The sequence below is a fragment of the Mesitornis unicolor genome, unplaced genomic scaffold (assembly GCF_000695765.1).
Source record: "Mesitornis unicolor isolate BGI_N332 unplaced genomic scaffold, ASM69576v1 scaffold2993, whole genome shotgun sequence".
Taxonomy (NCBI): domain Eukaryota; kingdom Metazoa; phylum Chordata; class Aves; order Mesitornithiformes; family Mesitornithidae; genus Mesitornis; species Mesitornis unicolor.
The window spans coordinates 1-15,320 of NW_010175122.1; the positions used below are offsets into that span (position 1 = coordinate 1).

At 36.2% G+C, this 15,320-nt stretch overlaps 1 protein-coding gene across 1 annotated transcript; it reads left to right on the top strand.

Moving 5' to 3' along the window:
• Window positions 1-1,038: 1,038 nt before the first annotated feature.
• LOC104538164 (N-alpha-acetyltransferase 16, NatA auxiliary subunit-like) lies at window positions 1,039-14,800 on the top strand (the record flags this gene model as incomplete). The annotated part of the gene is made up of 6 exons (XM_010181260.1): window positions 1,039-1,196; window positions 2,348-2,482; window positions 8,094-8,247; window positions 9,488-9,607; window positions 11,705-11,800; window positions 14,694-14,800. Coding segments are annotated over 6 exons (770 nt in total), but the record flags the coding sequence as incomplete, so codon positions are not given.
• Window positions 14,801-15,320: the final 520 nt, after the last annotated feature.

A 15,320-nucleotide genomic window follows, 5' to 3' on the forward strand; every position in this document is an offset into this window, starting at 1 on the left:
GCCACTCGTCCCCAAGCCTGTGGTGCTGCATAGCTCATTCTCAGCTTTTTGAGATGCAAAGTTCAGAAATTACTATCTTTGGAGGGAATAAGTACTTCTGTTTCAATTCAATACTTGAATATTTTGGTTATTAGCACTATGAGTTATTTGTGCCATTTTAACTGAAAGTGGGTAAAGGATGCACATCTCTTTTCCCAAGATTTGCTGTGTTTTGACTTCTTCAGGGGCACATAGTGGAGCTTCTTGAGAGAACTTTTGAGCCAATTTTCAAATTTTCTAATTTGAAAATCTAAGTAAGTTCAGATTTACTACTGTGGAAGATGTTGCCTCAATAAGCTACTAGTAAGCTGGAGTGGCAAAAGGAAGATTATGTCAAGTAATCTTTCTTTTAGTGTGATTCTTGGAGACCAATGTAAACACACACAGTCTAATGCATTGCAATGACATACTTTGGTTTCATGGTTTGAATTCAGAATCTTTCCAGGATAAAAAAGGATGCTTGAGAGAAGAGTGATACACTACTGATGGAAATCTGAGATGCTGAGAATGTGACAAAGACTTTTGACGCACAGAAGTGCTAAGATTTCCTGTTGTCAATGAATAAAGTGTGGCTCTGTGTTTATCCCTTACTGTAAAATCTGGAGACTAATTGAGGTTAAGATAGGCAAGTGAGGAAAAGTGAAACTTGTACACCAATTATACTGTTAGAATGGGACACTTCTATGAGTAAGAATTCCTACTGTAATTACAATAGTATGTTTGAAACAATACATCTCTAGGGATAAATCAGGGTCTGTGGAGTTTGGATCATTTAGTTTGAGGGCTTAGAGGGCTTATGAATGTGACAACAGAAGTCTTTTAAATGAGACTTTATTGCTTATTTGGAAGCATTTAATATTAAACGTGTCAGTAAAATCTGGCTGCAGTAATGAAACTTAATTTATAAGGGTACTGATCTATCAAATTGTTTAGTCTAACACAAATTCACTGCAGTCACTTTGTGAAAACTATGAATGTATCTTCCTTAACGTGCGTTAGGTTGGCACGTCTATGGTCTTCTGCAACGTTCCGATAAGAAATACGATGAAGCCATCAAGTGTTACCGGAATGCACTCAAACTAGATAAAGATAATTTACAGATCTTGAGAGATCTCTCTCTGTTGCAGATTCAGATGCGGGATTTAGAAGGGTATCGAGTAAGTATTCTCTTTGAATTCCCATTTATTGCTGTTGGCGTTCTCTTGTTACTCTATTCCATTATCAACTCTTTTACTGGTAGAAATTCTATTGCTGCTTGTTTTTGTTATTTCAGGTGTGTTTTAAGCCCTTGTTTAGGAAAGCGTATTGCAGTAGAGCTCTATGTAGTGTTGAGACCAGAACTAGAAAAACAGTTATTCTGTACAATTTGAATTGAGAACTATAGTTTTACACGAGGATCCACAACTGCTCTTTCACTCAAATAATGAAAATAAAGCTTAAAGCTTAGCAAGTGGGAGTATTTCCTGTGCTATTGTGAAGTAGTGCAAATGGTGTTTTGGGTGCATAGATTGAAGGTATGGTGTTCTTGTGAGAAATACACCATTGCGTTACTCTTTAGTTTGTGGTAAACTTGCCCCATGAAGACTGATGTGTTGAATCCTAGTACTGATATTATCATAAATAAAAAAATTAAAATTTTTCTAAAAGGAGAGTTAGTGGTTTCAAAATGGCTGAGATTATTTGGCTGTGAAAGGGAAAAGTCTTGCTCCTCTTCCATCTTGTATCATGTGAAGTAGAGGACTGGATTGTGGGTTTTGACATTAGTTGGTTCCCTTCACTGAGGATGCAAATGTCCCTAATGCAAGGAAAGGGAGTAACTGACTTAGGGGTATGATTTGACTCGGGAAGGGAGTTTGAGAAGCACTGCAGCATTATTAAGTATGTATTTTATATTATATATAAAACCACACAGTTACTAAGTATTGTATCTGGGCGCAAGGAGAGTGGGACTGTTCTTTCAGTGGCAGTGAGCTCATGCTTTTCAATGGAAACCCCTCTCTGAGATTTCAAAGCTCTTTCTTTGGAAATAATGTAGGAGTTCAAGGCCTGCTTTTGAAAATGATACCTTTTGTGCCCCAACAAATAAATTTTATGCTTTGTGCCATGACTTCTATATTTGGAATGTAGCCCCCAAATTTGAGATTGAAACATGGTGCTTTTCCCTATGCTCTTAGAATTTCAAAAACTGCCTAGGGTTTTTAGAAGATACTTTTAAATATTAGCTGTACTGGTTGTAAATTATGATAAAGATGTAGTAACTCTCTTTTAACATTTCTGTTATTTTAAAATTGTTTTTATTTTGCTGAAGGAAACAAGATACCAGTTACTTCAGCTGCGCCCCACACAGCGGGCTTCCTGGATTGGATATGCCATTGCATACCACTTACTGAAAGATTATGATATGGCCTTAAAACTACTTGAAGAGTTTAGGAAAACCCAACAGGTAAGACTTCCTATTCTGGAAGGAGGGCACTTTCTGTATAAGAGACAGAATCTGAGGAATTTGCTCTTCATAATTTGAAAGAAAGAATCAGGAACCAGTTAAGAATTAGGAAGAAATTTGTAATTTGTGGAGCTTTCTGCTTTGAGTAAAAGGTTTCTAGAAGCTTAGCAGCTGATGCAAACTATGCAGGAATACTTTTTCCTCTTGCGGTAGACTGCAAGGGTTGAGGATGTAAGGGTAGACTGGTGTAGAAAACCTGTGATGACCCCTTTACAGTAGGTAAAACTTAGGAAAATACTATTTAGTGTTGGATGTTCTTGTTTGCCCTCTCTGTTGCCATAGCCTGGATGTTGTTACATCTCCACAAAGAATATGAAAAGAAGTCTTTTCGTTGTTCTGCATGTATCTGTATACTATGCACTTAAAATTCGTGCTTGGTGTTAAACTACCGTGAAAGTGTAGTTGAAAATTCTTTGTAAAGATTTGGTGTTAAACTTTTTGAAGTAAATCAAATGGTACAATGCTAAAATCACTGAGTTTAACCTCGCATCCTTTCAGAGAACTGCATTTGACATCTTGCACAGCCAGGATGGGACTAACTGTGGAAAGGGAAATTAATTGCTAGCAGGGAGCAGTTTTTGTCTTGATCGTGTATTGTGGTCAAACAAAGGATATTGCAAGCCAAGGATATATAGCTTGATATTTCAGAAGAGCTGTTACTTCAGTGTTGAATAAAAACTGAAAACAAAGTTTTAAATGAAGACTGGGTCATCTTCTATGGGTGTCTGACAGCCAAAAAGTCATGGTTCTCGATTGAGTCGGCAGAACCCAAGCTAAGGTCAATGCCTGTTGGAATTAGAAAGAATATGTAATATGTAATAGGAAAACTGCAAATGAATTGTAAGACACTGGGACTCTCTTAAGGGCTAAGAGAGCTTAACAGTGATATTTGCCTTTGTGAGAATGGAAGTGATGCTGTTAATGTTGTTGTCTTTTCTAAAAGGTTGTGTGTAAATATGATGCTTGTTTGAGGGCAGTCATGATGATACACTCTTCAGTCCAGTGACTAAGCCAGCTTTGCATACCATCTGCCACAGATGAACATATTAAATCAGTTGCTGTGAAAGTTATCGCAGTCTTAAATCTCGCCCTAAAATAATGAAATCGTGAGAAAATCTCAAGCTCTGATGCCATTTTTTAGTAAAACTGGAAATAATCAGGGAATTTTCATGAATAGGAAAACGGTTCCTACTTGAACAATATGAGCTATTTAACTGTTACTCAGTATTATATCAGTCACAGGTAAGTGGTGGAAAAGCTGGTTAAACATTAAAGGACAGAAATACGCTACAAATGTTGGACAACATGAGTTCCTAGACAATTAGCCATGTCAATCCTTCCCTCTTTTTGGAGACTGGTAAAGTGGTATATTGTGTTTTCTCCCATAAAACACTAAAAATAAGTATGACCATATTAGTTTAATTTCTCTTGCAAGTAGAGAGCCTTGTGCTTTGCTGTGTGAGCTCCCTGAGGATGGCAGGCCCATGTACGGCCCCAGCCACTTCCACATCTCCCCTCTTGCTCTGTACGCTATTCACTCCAACTCAGATGAACTTTTGTGACTCACTTCACAGAACATTGCACACAACTGTGCTAAAAGGGTGGTGGTGTTGAGGGTTTAAAAGAAGGCTTGAAAGACTGAAGGATTTTCAGGTCACTAGTGAATAGGAATCTTCAACAGACTGATGTAGTCAAGGAGTTTTATGGCAATCTGTGTTAGGCCTGACATTGTTCACCATTATTGTTAATGACTAAAGACACAAATGTAATGTTATGTGAAATGCTGCTGTTGTAATAACCGGTAAGTAATGGTAATGCAGGGTGATTATGTTCATTTACTTGGATTACTTGGGCAGCTCTGTCTGTTTAAATGTGAATTAACGCAGCCAAAACCAAGCAGTAAAACTAAGATCAAGGAGCTGTCACTTTAGTGACCGTAGGTGAGTATCTGAAGATGCAGTATTACAAAATAGTGGAGCTAACCTTAGCTACAAGCTGTTGCCAAAACCAGCGGTCTGGCTTTTTCCTGTGTGCTCCCACCGCTTCCTTGTGCAGCACTGGTTGACTGGCTCAGGAAGCCAAAGTGACAGAAAAATAATGGCTCTTTTGAGGGATTGATTGGCTGAACTGAACAACTGTGAGGTGAGAGGGGAAAGAGGAAGGGGAATAATAGAGGGAAGTGAGCTGCCCCTGTTGGTCCAAGCTGCAGTTGGATTGACATAGCTTTACTGTGAAATTGTCCCTCAGTGCAAGCTTATGGGTGAAAAGCAAAACCACCCTTATTTCTGAGAAGAAGCAGAGATTTTCTTTATAGAGCACAGATTACAGAGAGTTCAGGACTTAGTGGTGACCCTGTTTTTAAGAAGTTAGAAAAGGAAAAGAACAATATGGGAAGATAAGAAGACTAGAGAAAATGCTATCTAGTGAAAGGCAGGGCTTCTCTTTGTTTACTGTAAGCAGAAAAAGCCCAGGTGAATCTAGTACAGTTTCGATACTGGTGTGGGGAAGAAAGATAGCTAGGAAGATTGTTTAGTGAGGTAAAATAAAGGAATGAGTAGTGACAGGAAGTTGAGCAACAAACTCGAATGATAAATCACTCTCACTGACAGTTTTATTCTAATGGTGAAGTTATCATTAGAAATGGTGAATTTTCTGTCTAAGTGTATCCAGATCAACACTGCCTGTCATCTGAAAGCTGTAAGTTAGCCAGATGCACAATATTTCATTCAAAAACAGATTATCACAGACATCACTGCAGGAAATATAACAGCCTGTGCTGTCCACGTTAAATAACATCAAAGTGTCACTACAGGATTTAAGTTTTGGGAACAACTATGCAATTTGTTTTACTGTTGTATGTCCCATTTTTCCTTTCTTCTTTTCCAGAGTAAAATTTTTATTCTTAATTTTTATTTTATTCCTAACTTCTGCATCAGGCCCACAATTACCAGTTATGGACAGAAAACCTCTGGAGTTTTGGGGGTCTGCTCTTAGGTATGTTTTGGCTGCATCTTGTCACATTCTTTCAGTGACAGTTATCTTAGGGCATCTACGGTTGTAAAGTTGATTCTTTTCTTGGTCCAGGAGAAGAGGAAACTTATTCTGAAACAGCAAAACTGAGTTCAAGAGAGGTGGACACCTCATGTGCAAGAATCGTAACTCTCCTGGGGGCAGGGAAGAGTAAAGATGTGGTGTGCAGCAACAGCAGTGGCATGGAAAAAAACTTAAAATATCTTAATCTTTATAAGACTATCTGATTTTTTTTTAAGATTAAGTAGTAGGGTTATGTGCTTGCCTTCTGATGAATTATACGTTTAAGTCATCATTAACCTGGTGAGATTGCAAAATCTCTTTTAAAATGAACTTTTCTTTAAAACTATTTGTAAAATGGCTTTTTAAATGGAGCGACAGTAAGCACAGTAACTTTGGTAGATTTGTGGTTTGTATAAGAAGGAGTTAATTTGATTTTTTGACATCTTATAATTTATTTTGTTAGTCTTGCCAAGCCAGAAGAGCTACAAGAAGGTCAATTGATATGTTTCTTGTCTTATATATGTATGTATGTATGTATGTGTGTGTGTGTATATATATATATATGTGTGTATATATATATGTGTGTGTATATATATATATAAAAAAATTGTTGGGGTAATCTGTCTTGAAGGCCTAAAACCAATTCATGATGCACCAAAAAGCCATGCTACTTGTGGAATTTAGATGTGTGTTGTATTGGAGTGGAGGATATTTTTATGGAGAAGTAAAGGAGAGGGAACCAAATTGCTGCTCTGTAGTTCCAGTTCTGTGGTATTGCAGTAAGGATAAGCGGGAAGATGCTTGAATGCTTAATACCTGTTGCATGTGTCAGTTCTGAAGTGGTTAAAAATGCTTTCCAGATGAGTTTTTATTAGTGACTTCTAGTGTTTAATATGACTAAGAATTGGGCAAAGGTGGAGGCAGAAGTGGAGCTGCAGATAGAGGAATTATACTTTTAAGAAATGGGTAGGTCTTCATGCTGTCTGCTGACTCTAGTATGTGCAAGGTCTAGACTTGTTCCACTAGCTATCATTTGCTATAATATGTTGCCAGTTACGAAAAAATACTTAAATGCTGTTATTTTCAGCCCCAAAACTGATATTCATTGTCAGATACACACTACTTCATTTTATTTGTGCTGTCTTTCAAAACAGTTCTATCTAAAAGGAAATCCTCCTTATAACAATTCACAGTGCTATAAAAGGTGCCTCTAAAAATTCAGAGAGCGTGTAAACTGAAACTTAAATATCATAAAATTGATCTGTTCTTAGGGAAGGGCTGGAAGTAGTGGTTTGGGAAAAGATTCTTTTAAGATGAATGTTGACTTCAATCATTTTACTGTTTTGGGTTTTTTATTAAATTGCTTGGTTCTTTAAAGATGACAGAGGAGAAGCTTTACTTGGGGAACAGAAGAGTAATAGTGAACTGTTTGCTGACCAAAGTGACTTTTACCAAGTGTTACTTGTTTAGGAAGAAACAAAGGAGGTAGTGTCATGGGAATGATAAATGTTAGTGGTTTTCTTAAACTCAGCTGCTTATCGATTTTTATTATTAAAAAAAACGTGAACTGTAACTGTTTCTCCTTCTACAGTATCTATTTAGACAGTGTATTTCCAGTAGTAAACTGCTGTATAGATCTGGGTGTTGTCTGCAGACTTAGGCACTTGCTCTCTGAAATTCTTGCAATTTACTCATAACTGAAGGAGGTTCTGCGAATATTAGTGAAGAGCATTTAGTATGAAATTATTATTACAAGTCTGGCAAGACTTTTAATTGCTCAAGTACAATTCAGGGGGTTATTCCTAGAAAGGAATACTTTTGAACTTCATCCTGTTTCAGTGACTGATGTGCAAGGTGGATGACCCACTACTTCTACTGTTGCCTGTAGACATAAGCCCTGGGTATGCAACTGGCAGCAGACATCAAAATAATGATCTGTTGCTTGAAAACACACTTTGCATGCTTGTGCACTGTACTTTCCAAGGGGTTGAAGTGTAATACAGAGAACTCTTGGTTAGAGAGAAGAAAGAGGGCAAGTTTCCTGTCTGGAAAAATTCAAGTTGCCAAGCAATGGCCAGTATTTGGGTGGTTCATTGCTCGTGGAAATACTTTGTTCCAAATTGTTGGTATGCTGAAAATAAGTATTGTGATATCCTAGTAATCTGCTGTGGTACTTGGGTCAGAATTTTTGTGGAGCATGAGTCCTTCAGAAGGAAAGTATTATCAAGATTTTTGCTAATTTTATTGAATTGTGTGAGAAAAGACAAGATTTGTTTTTAATTAGCTTGCCAGAATGAGAAAAGAGAAATACAGAAATTCTTTTAAACTGCTCTCTAACAAATTATATCCTGAATTAAACAAATTTTGTTGTTAATAATAGGAGTTTTGTATTTTGAATGTTTGTATGAGTATATAAATAGACCTGATATATTCTGTAGCCTGAATCTTGCTCTGTAATATTGCATACAGTTTAGGTACAGGTAAATGTTAACTAACCTATTGCTTTTTGTTCCCCCAGATTCCTCCTAATAAAATAGATTATGAATATAGTGAACTGATTTTATATCAAAATCAAGTGATGAGAGAGGCAGATCTATTTCAGGAGTCTTTAGAGCATATAGAGACATATGAAAAGCAAATATGTGATAAATTAATAGTAGAAGAAATCAAAGGTGAGTCGTTCTTATTTCTTCAACCAACTTTGTTCTAAACTACTACTGGATTTTCAGATATGATAAAGCAGTAAAAGAAAAAACCTGTGAAATCTTTAACTGATTGGAACCAGTTGCTGTAGGGCAACTGGTAACACTAGACCTACAGTTTTGTGTTCAAGTAACTTGCCCTACCAAAGTGGGTAGTGCATGCAGGTGTTTTAACTTGGATTGGCACAGGAACAGAGGAGATTTCAGAGCTTATTTTATTGGTCCATACTGAAATAGCTTTCTGTAAATCAGAGCTAGTATAGCTCAGTTTATTCTTAATGATATTAACTGTTTGTAGTACAAACACTGATATTTTTTGACTGAAGTATCAAATTCTTGTTTGCTTCGTAAGATGTCTAATGTACTTGTATTGCCCTAGTTAAGTGAATAGTGAAATTGACTATTTTGATTAAAAATAACCTGCAGTTTTGTGGATTTGATACTGAGTTCCGAATATGTACAATTATATAGCCTAATAACAACAACCAAACAAACAAGTAAAAAAACTAACCCATGATCCCCAATGATGCAAAGGCAAGCATTTGCCACCTCCCACAAGCAGACTGATGCTCAGCTACTCTCAAGCAATGACTGTCTGCCCAAACACTCCTTCCCCTCCATTTTTATCACTAAGCATGGCACTACGTGGCATGAAATATCCCTTTGGCCAGTTCAGGTCAGCTGTCCAGTTTGTCTGCTCCCAGCTTATTGTACCCCGTGGCGTCCTTGCTGGTTGGCAGCGTGGGGTTGAAAACCTGATAGAACAATTTACCTAGCAGCAAATGAGTGTGATTTTTAACTGGTTGAAAACTGGTTGGTTAGCATGAAATATATAGGTGTAGTTAGATAAACAGCCTGGGAAGTAGCAGTGTAGTCATGTGTTGGAGTCCCAGAAGGAAGAGTTGCAGTTTCTTATTTGGTAATCCCAAGAGCTATTTTAAATACTCAGATGCAGACATTATGCAGACATGCAGACAAATAATCTTTATTTTCACAGGTGCTATACACTCAACTGGTACCTTCAAGCAGTACTTTTAATACACAGTAAATGACTTTGGAAAAAAAATAACAAACCTTCTTTTTTAAAACCCTCTTTTTAAATACCTATGTATGATTAAGCCAAACTTTATGTATCTAATTTTGTAAACTTTATTCCCAAGCCATCGGTGTGTTCTCACATATTCACAGTTCTTTCCTGCATTATTTTTAGGAGAGATGTTACTAAAGTTGGGAAGACTGAAAGAAGCTGGTGAAGTATACAAAGAATTAATTGAGCGCAATGCAGAAAACTGGTATTACTATGAAGGCTTGGAAAAGGCCCTACAACCTAGTAAGTTACGATACACAGATACATTAAAAGCACATATGGTACAGGATATTCTTAAAACTCCTGTTATGTTACTGTTTTACATGAAAAAGCTTTACTTGGCAGAAAATTATGTACCTTCTTATCTTGAATATATGATCCATTTTGAAAGTGTTCACTGAAAAACTTGTGTGCGTGAAAACGCCAACAGCAAGTCTCTGTCTTGGAGTTAGAGGTGGCATTTGCTAACGTGCTTACACAAAGAACATTTTTTTCCTACACATGAGCTTGACAATTAATTCCTACCTAGTAGTTGATTGTCAGACTGTTATCATACACCACAGCGTAAAACTGTCATTCTGAAACTTGTTCAGGAGGTACATTTTTCTACAAGCACTTAGAGAAATGCTCTAATACCTATTTCAGATGGCTTTTCAAAGCTGACTGTTCTTCGAAGAAAAATGTGATGAATGTATTAAAATCTGTTATTCCAGTGCTAGTTCACATTACTGCTGTTCTGGCTTTCCAGGAAAATAGCTGATTGATACTTTTGTTGTTGGTGGTTGTTTGTTTTTTTTATTTTTAAGTACAATATTGCAACAACATATACTATGTGTTTTGCTGTGGTAACTTTCCCAAGTGTTTACCTTTACACAGGAATGGTTTCCTTTTCACTGTTACCTCACTGTTCATTAGTGGAAGTTTTATTGGAGTAATTCTGATGACATCATAAATCATAAGCCCACAAGGATATTATTTGTAGATATTAAAGCTGCATTATGTTTCTCAACCAGCTTTCTTCTAGGAAGTTTTACAGTTGGGTTTTGTAAGGTCTGGGAATATGGCTTGTGACTGGGAAATAAAAATGATAGCATTTGTTACATTTATACAGAGAGTAGTATTACCTTTTGAATGGTTTTCCTAGCTCATCCATAGAGTTGAACATACCATGATTGTCTCAGAAAATAAATTACCCAAAAACTTGATTGTTCTGTTTGATATAATAAAATGTCGACGAAATTTGTAGTTTTTAAGAGAACCAATCCAGTAGTTTATTTGACATTAAAATCCTATGTAGATTAAAACTGTACTAATTTATAAAACTAATAATGCTACTTTATTTTTTAGGTGGTCTTAGGACTATTCCTCCCCCATGGTAAGTTCTGGAGCTCCAACTTGTGACTTCAATTAGGGCTTTTATATGCTTTAGTTCCAATCCAAATATCATTTTGGTATAACTCTTAGAACTCTACATCTCTTGGAGCCACTGGGTTACATATTCCCCCCCCTTCCCCAACATCTGAGCTCAGTGAGAAGATGACAAATTGTTTTCCTTAAGAAAGGAAAACAGATTAATTTCATAAATGTACGTTGTGTCATAGTCTTGATCTGTACATTCAGTTTTATATAAATTACTTGATGAATTTAAAAATATTTAAGCAAAATTGGTCTTAATTATGTAAAAATGGCATTTCAAAGCAACAGATTAGCTTTATTTAAGTTTTAACCACATTGGAGCTCCAAAGCATATTATGGGGGAAAGGGGAGGAGTGGGAAGAAAACATTTAACAAAAAACAAAGCTACTTAAGCATTAAGATATAAAAAGTTCTGGTGCTTAGTGCTTACACTGGTAGTATTGTGCCCTGTTTTTGCTGCCACCAGAGGACCTATAATAAAAACATACTTGTACAGTGTGCTATTTGTATGTCTGTGATTTAGAAGTGCAATATATTTCTCTGAATGTTTTACAGTATGTCTGAAACATGCATAGTGAGGAACAGTTAATTAAAGCTGTGAATGTCAGATTATTGTGTGACTGAGTCTTCACAGCATGAAGCTGAACTCCATTACTGTATGAATGAATGTGCATGGTACTTGTTCTGTTTGCAGTTTATCCTTACAGTGATTAATGCTGGTAGTTGTGTATTTTATGTACACTGTGTTTTTAGTACACAGTTTTACACAGTTAATGTTTATGATTAACTGGAAGAAATAACTTGAAATGTTTAAATTGTTTCAAAACCAGACTGTGTAAGAAGTCTAGCTAAATTAATTCTCAACATTTTGAAGAGTAGATTTTTATCTCTGTTACTTATATCTATTATATTTACTGATAATAGGCACTTTAGAAGAGAGGCTTCAGATTTATGAAGAAGTTAGTAAAAGACATCCCAGAGCAGTTTCACCTAGAAGATTACCTTTAAACTTTGTTGCAGGTAACAAGTTGCATATCTGTTTCATAATAGTTTTTTTCTTTTTCCTTAAGTTTTCATCAGGCTGTTGAACGTGCATTTAATACCTATTTGTACATGTGCAGAAGTCAGACATACACATTTCTCTTGGAATAGACAAAATTGTGTTGTGTTTTAGGAGCTGATAGAAAGTGTTCATGCACTCTAATACCATGATAGGAACTATGTAATGTTTGTATTGATAAAACTACAGTACAGAATGGTATATAGATTCCAGGAGTTCTTGTACATAGTTTTTCTGCATCATGCACGTTAAGAATCATAAGTTAAAAGGTATTTGGTGTAGTACACTTGAATTATAGGGATGTGTGTGTATACCTCCCTCATATGTCTTTAATATACATATGTATAAGCTGACTTAGAAACACTGAAACCGGATGTAAATATAACAATCACAGTAGCATAGGACTGGGAAACTTCTTAACAGTTATTGTAATGGTGATGATGTACCAGAAAACACAATCTCTTCTTGATTCGGAATACAGAATCACGGAATGGTTCAGGTTGGAAGGGACCTTAAAGCTCATCCAGTCCAACCCCTGCCGTGGGCAGGGACACCTCCCACCAGACCAGGTTGCCCAAAGCCCTGTCCAACCTGTCCTTGAACACCTACAGGGAGGGGCATCCAGAACTTCCCTGGGCAACCTGTGCCAGTGTCTCATCACCCTCACAGTAAAGAATTGCTTCCTAACATCTAGTCTAAATCTACCCTTTTCCAATACTTTGTTGTAGAACCATTAGAACTTAAATCTACAACGTAAACTAACTTTGTGCTTATAATTTAATAAGAATAGAAACACAAAGTGAGTCTGTAGTGCTATGTAGTAAAAATTATTTTTAATAGCTAAGTTTTATGTTCTAGTTAAGTTCTTCCAGTGACTTTATCCTTTCAGAAGTTGTATTGAAATACGGCACACAGACGAGTTGCTTGCGACCAGTACTGGTTGGTTCAGAATTGGCTTAAAATACTCTGAAGTGCAGACTTGTATTAAAAGGACAGACCTTGCCCTGCAGCGCGTCCTAATAACCTTGTATTTGATATAGATCATCTCTGTGATCGAGCTGGAAACCGCCTTTATGGGGGCAGGCTGTTATAATTAATTTTCAGACTGACCAAGGGTGGGGGGTTGGAGTTTGGCCATACTGTTTCAGATTTCTTCATGCTGCTCTGGTTTCACTGTTCCTGTTGTTGAGTCTCTTCTTGTGCCTCAGAGATTAAATTTTGTGCTTGGCTTCATGTCGTAGGTGGGTGCCTAGCTGTATGTTTTGCATTTTTCAGACTTTGTTTTAAAGCTGTTCTGCTTTCTAGAAAGAAATATGTACCTTATGGAAACTGGAATCTCGCTCTCCTAAATTCTGAATTACAATTCTTCCATCAAGAATATAAATTAAAATAATTAAACAAAAGAAACTGAGTAGCTGTGATGGAATTTATTTGTCAGGGGAGTTCCTTGTAGTGCAAGGAAACAAGTTTTAATTAATCCACCTGTAATAAAGCTTGTGCTTATCTAGTCCAGTTATGGATCCCCACCCACAGGTAGTAGGAGTTTCTATATAAAGCAGCTTGTTTTTAGTACAGTGAGGGAAGAACATGAGGTACTTCTATTAGTAATAGTGCTGATAACAGTAAGTGTAGGACAATTAAGAATTGAAAGTAAGTAAGAAAATGTTATATACAAAGCAGTAGTTATCTTCATTCTCTGAATATTTATAAAACACTGTTAATCAGAATTGTTAATGCATTGTTAATGACTTGAAGTCTATTTCAGTGGTTTTATGTGTATATGTCAGCATTATGTGAAATGTATTACTTCCTTGTTTAAAGACTTTGAGAAGTCCACAACAGAGCAGGCAGTGAAGTGTAGCAGCTTCAGCCCTATGCAAAGCAAACAAAACCAATACACAATTAACAAAACAAACAAATAACAAACCACAAACAAATCAAATGAAAAGCCACACACAAAAAATTAAATAACAAAATAAAAACAAAACACACAAAAAAAACCCCAAACCCCAAATTGAAACAACTGAAAACAACCACTTCTCATAGGAGCGTGAAAGCCAGCTATGTTTTCCTGACTGGATATCATCTTTGAAGCCCTGCTTTTTTTTTTTTCTTTTTGAAACAGCGTTTTTCAGGAAGGTGGCATACTCCAAGTACTGTAATTATTAGCTGAAAACATAATTAAATCAGGTTTTTGACTTTCTGCCAGTATATTTTGATAAAGATGATTCTCATATGGTGCTCATTCTTTTAAGAGCCAGTCTTTTATTTTGTTTCTGATTCCAGAAACAATCGTATTCTTATCAGGAGTCATGTCCTACTCCTAAAAAAATTAGGACTAGAAGAGAGGTAGAGGGTTCATTTCATCCATCCTTATTCCTCAAAGCAGGATAATTTATATCTGCACTATTCCTAACGCACATTTGTTTAATTTAATCATAAAAGCTCTACCATTAGAAATAGTTTTTACAAGATCTCCAAGGTAATCCATTCAAGTGCTTAGCTATTATTATAATTAAAATTTTTCCCAGTGTTTGTTTAAATAGTCCTTGCTGCATCCTCTGTAGCCAGCACTTAATACTTTCTCTTTTTAATAGCTTTTACAGGTTTTAGGACCGTTACCATGTCTTCAGCAGCAGTCTCCTAAACTCTAGCAACTTAAACATTTTGCTCTCATCTTTCTTCTTTTATTTTCAATCTGAGTATATTAGCACCTTATTCTTAAATAGCAGGAAAGGTGAAAGTTGCAGCTTCTCAGTTACTCTCTTATCCAGAGTTGCACAGCAGTTAGTGCTTATATTTATACAGAACTTGCAATCACTGCCATATAACCAAATACACTTTTGTTCCTAGGTGAAAAATTTAGAGAACTAATGGATAAGTTCCTGAGGGTTAACTTCAGTAAAGGCTGCCCACCCTTGTTTACCACTTTGAAATCTTTATATTACAATCCAGAAAAGGTAAAATTTAGTATTTATTTGGTTTTAATGAAGTGTTCTATAATGAATTTCTAGTAGATAATCTAATGTTTACATACAGATTTTCCTGTAATTTACCAATAACTGCCGTTGAACATTTTTCTCCTTAATGTGCTGTTTTTTCATATGTGAATAATCAATTGATGATACTTAAAATGAATGAAACATCACTTCTGTAGACAGTTGATGTCAAAATGCTTGAAGTCGGATTGGTGCAAAATGCACTGAAGTTCTTGAAAAATCAAAGATAACCAAGAGCTTTAATTCTGTGTACTGAGTGCAAGTGTGTCGGGATTCTTTCAGCTTATGGTTTATGATGTCACCAGAAGTCACGGTTTTAAAATACCACGCAGATGGCTGTTGTTCTGTGTACATCTCTGAACTGAATGAATACATCAGTATTTACCACAAAGGCTTGTCTCCCACTTCAGTCTTTGGCTAAAACTTCAGTGTTTAATTTCTGTACCTCTAAACTCTCAGTTTTAGCAAAATTGTGTCATGT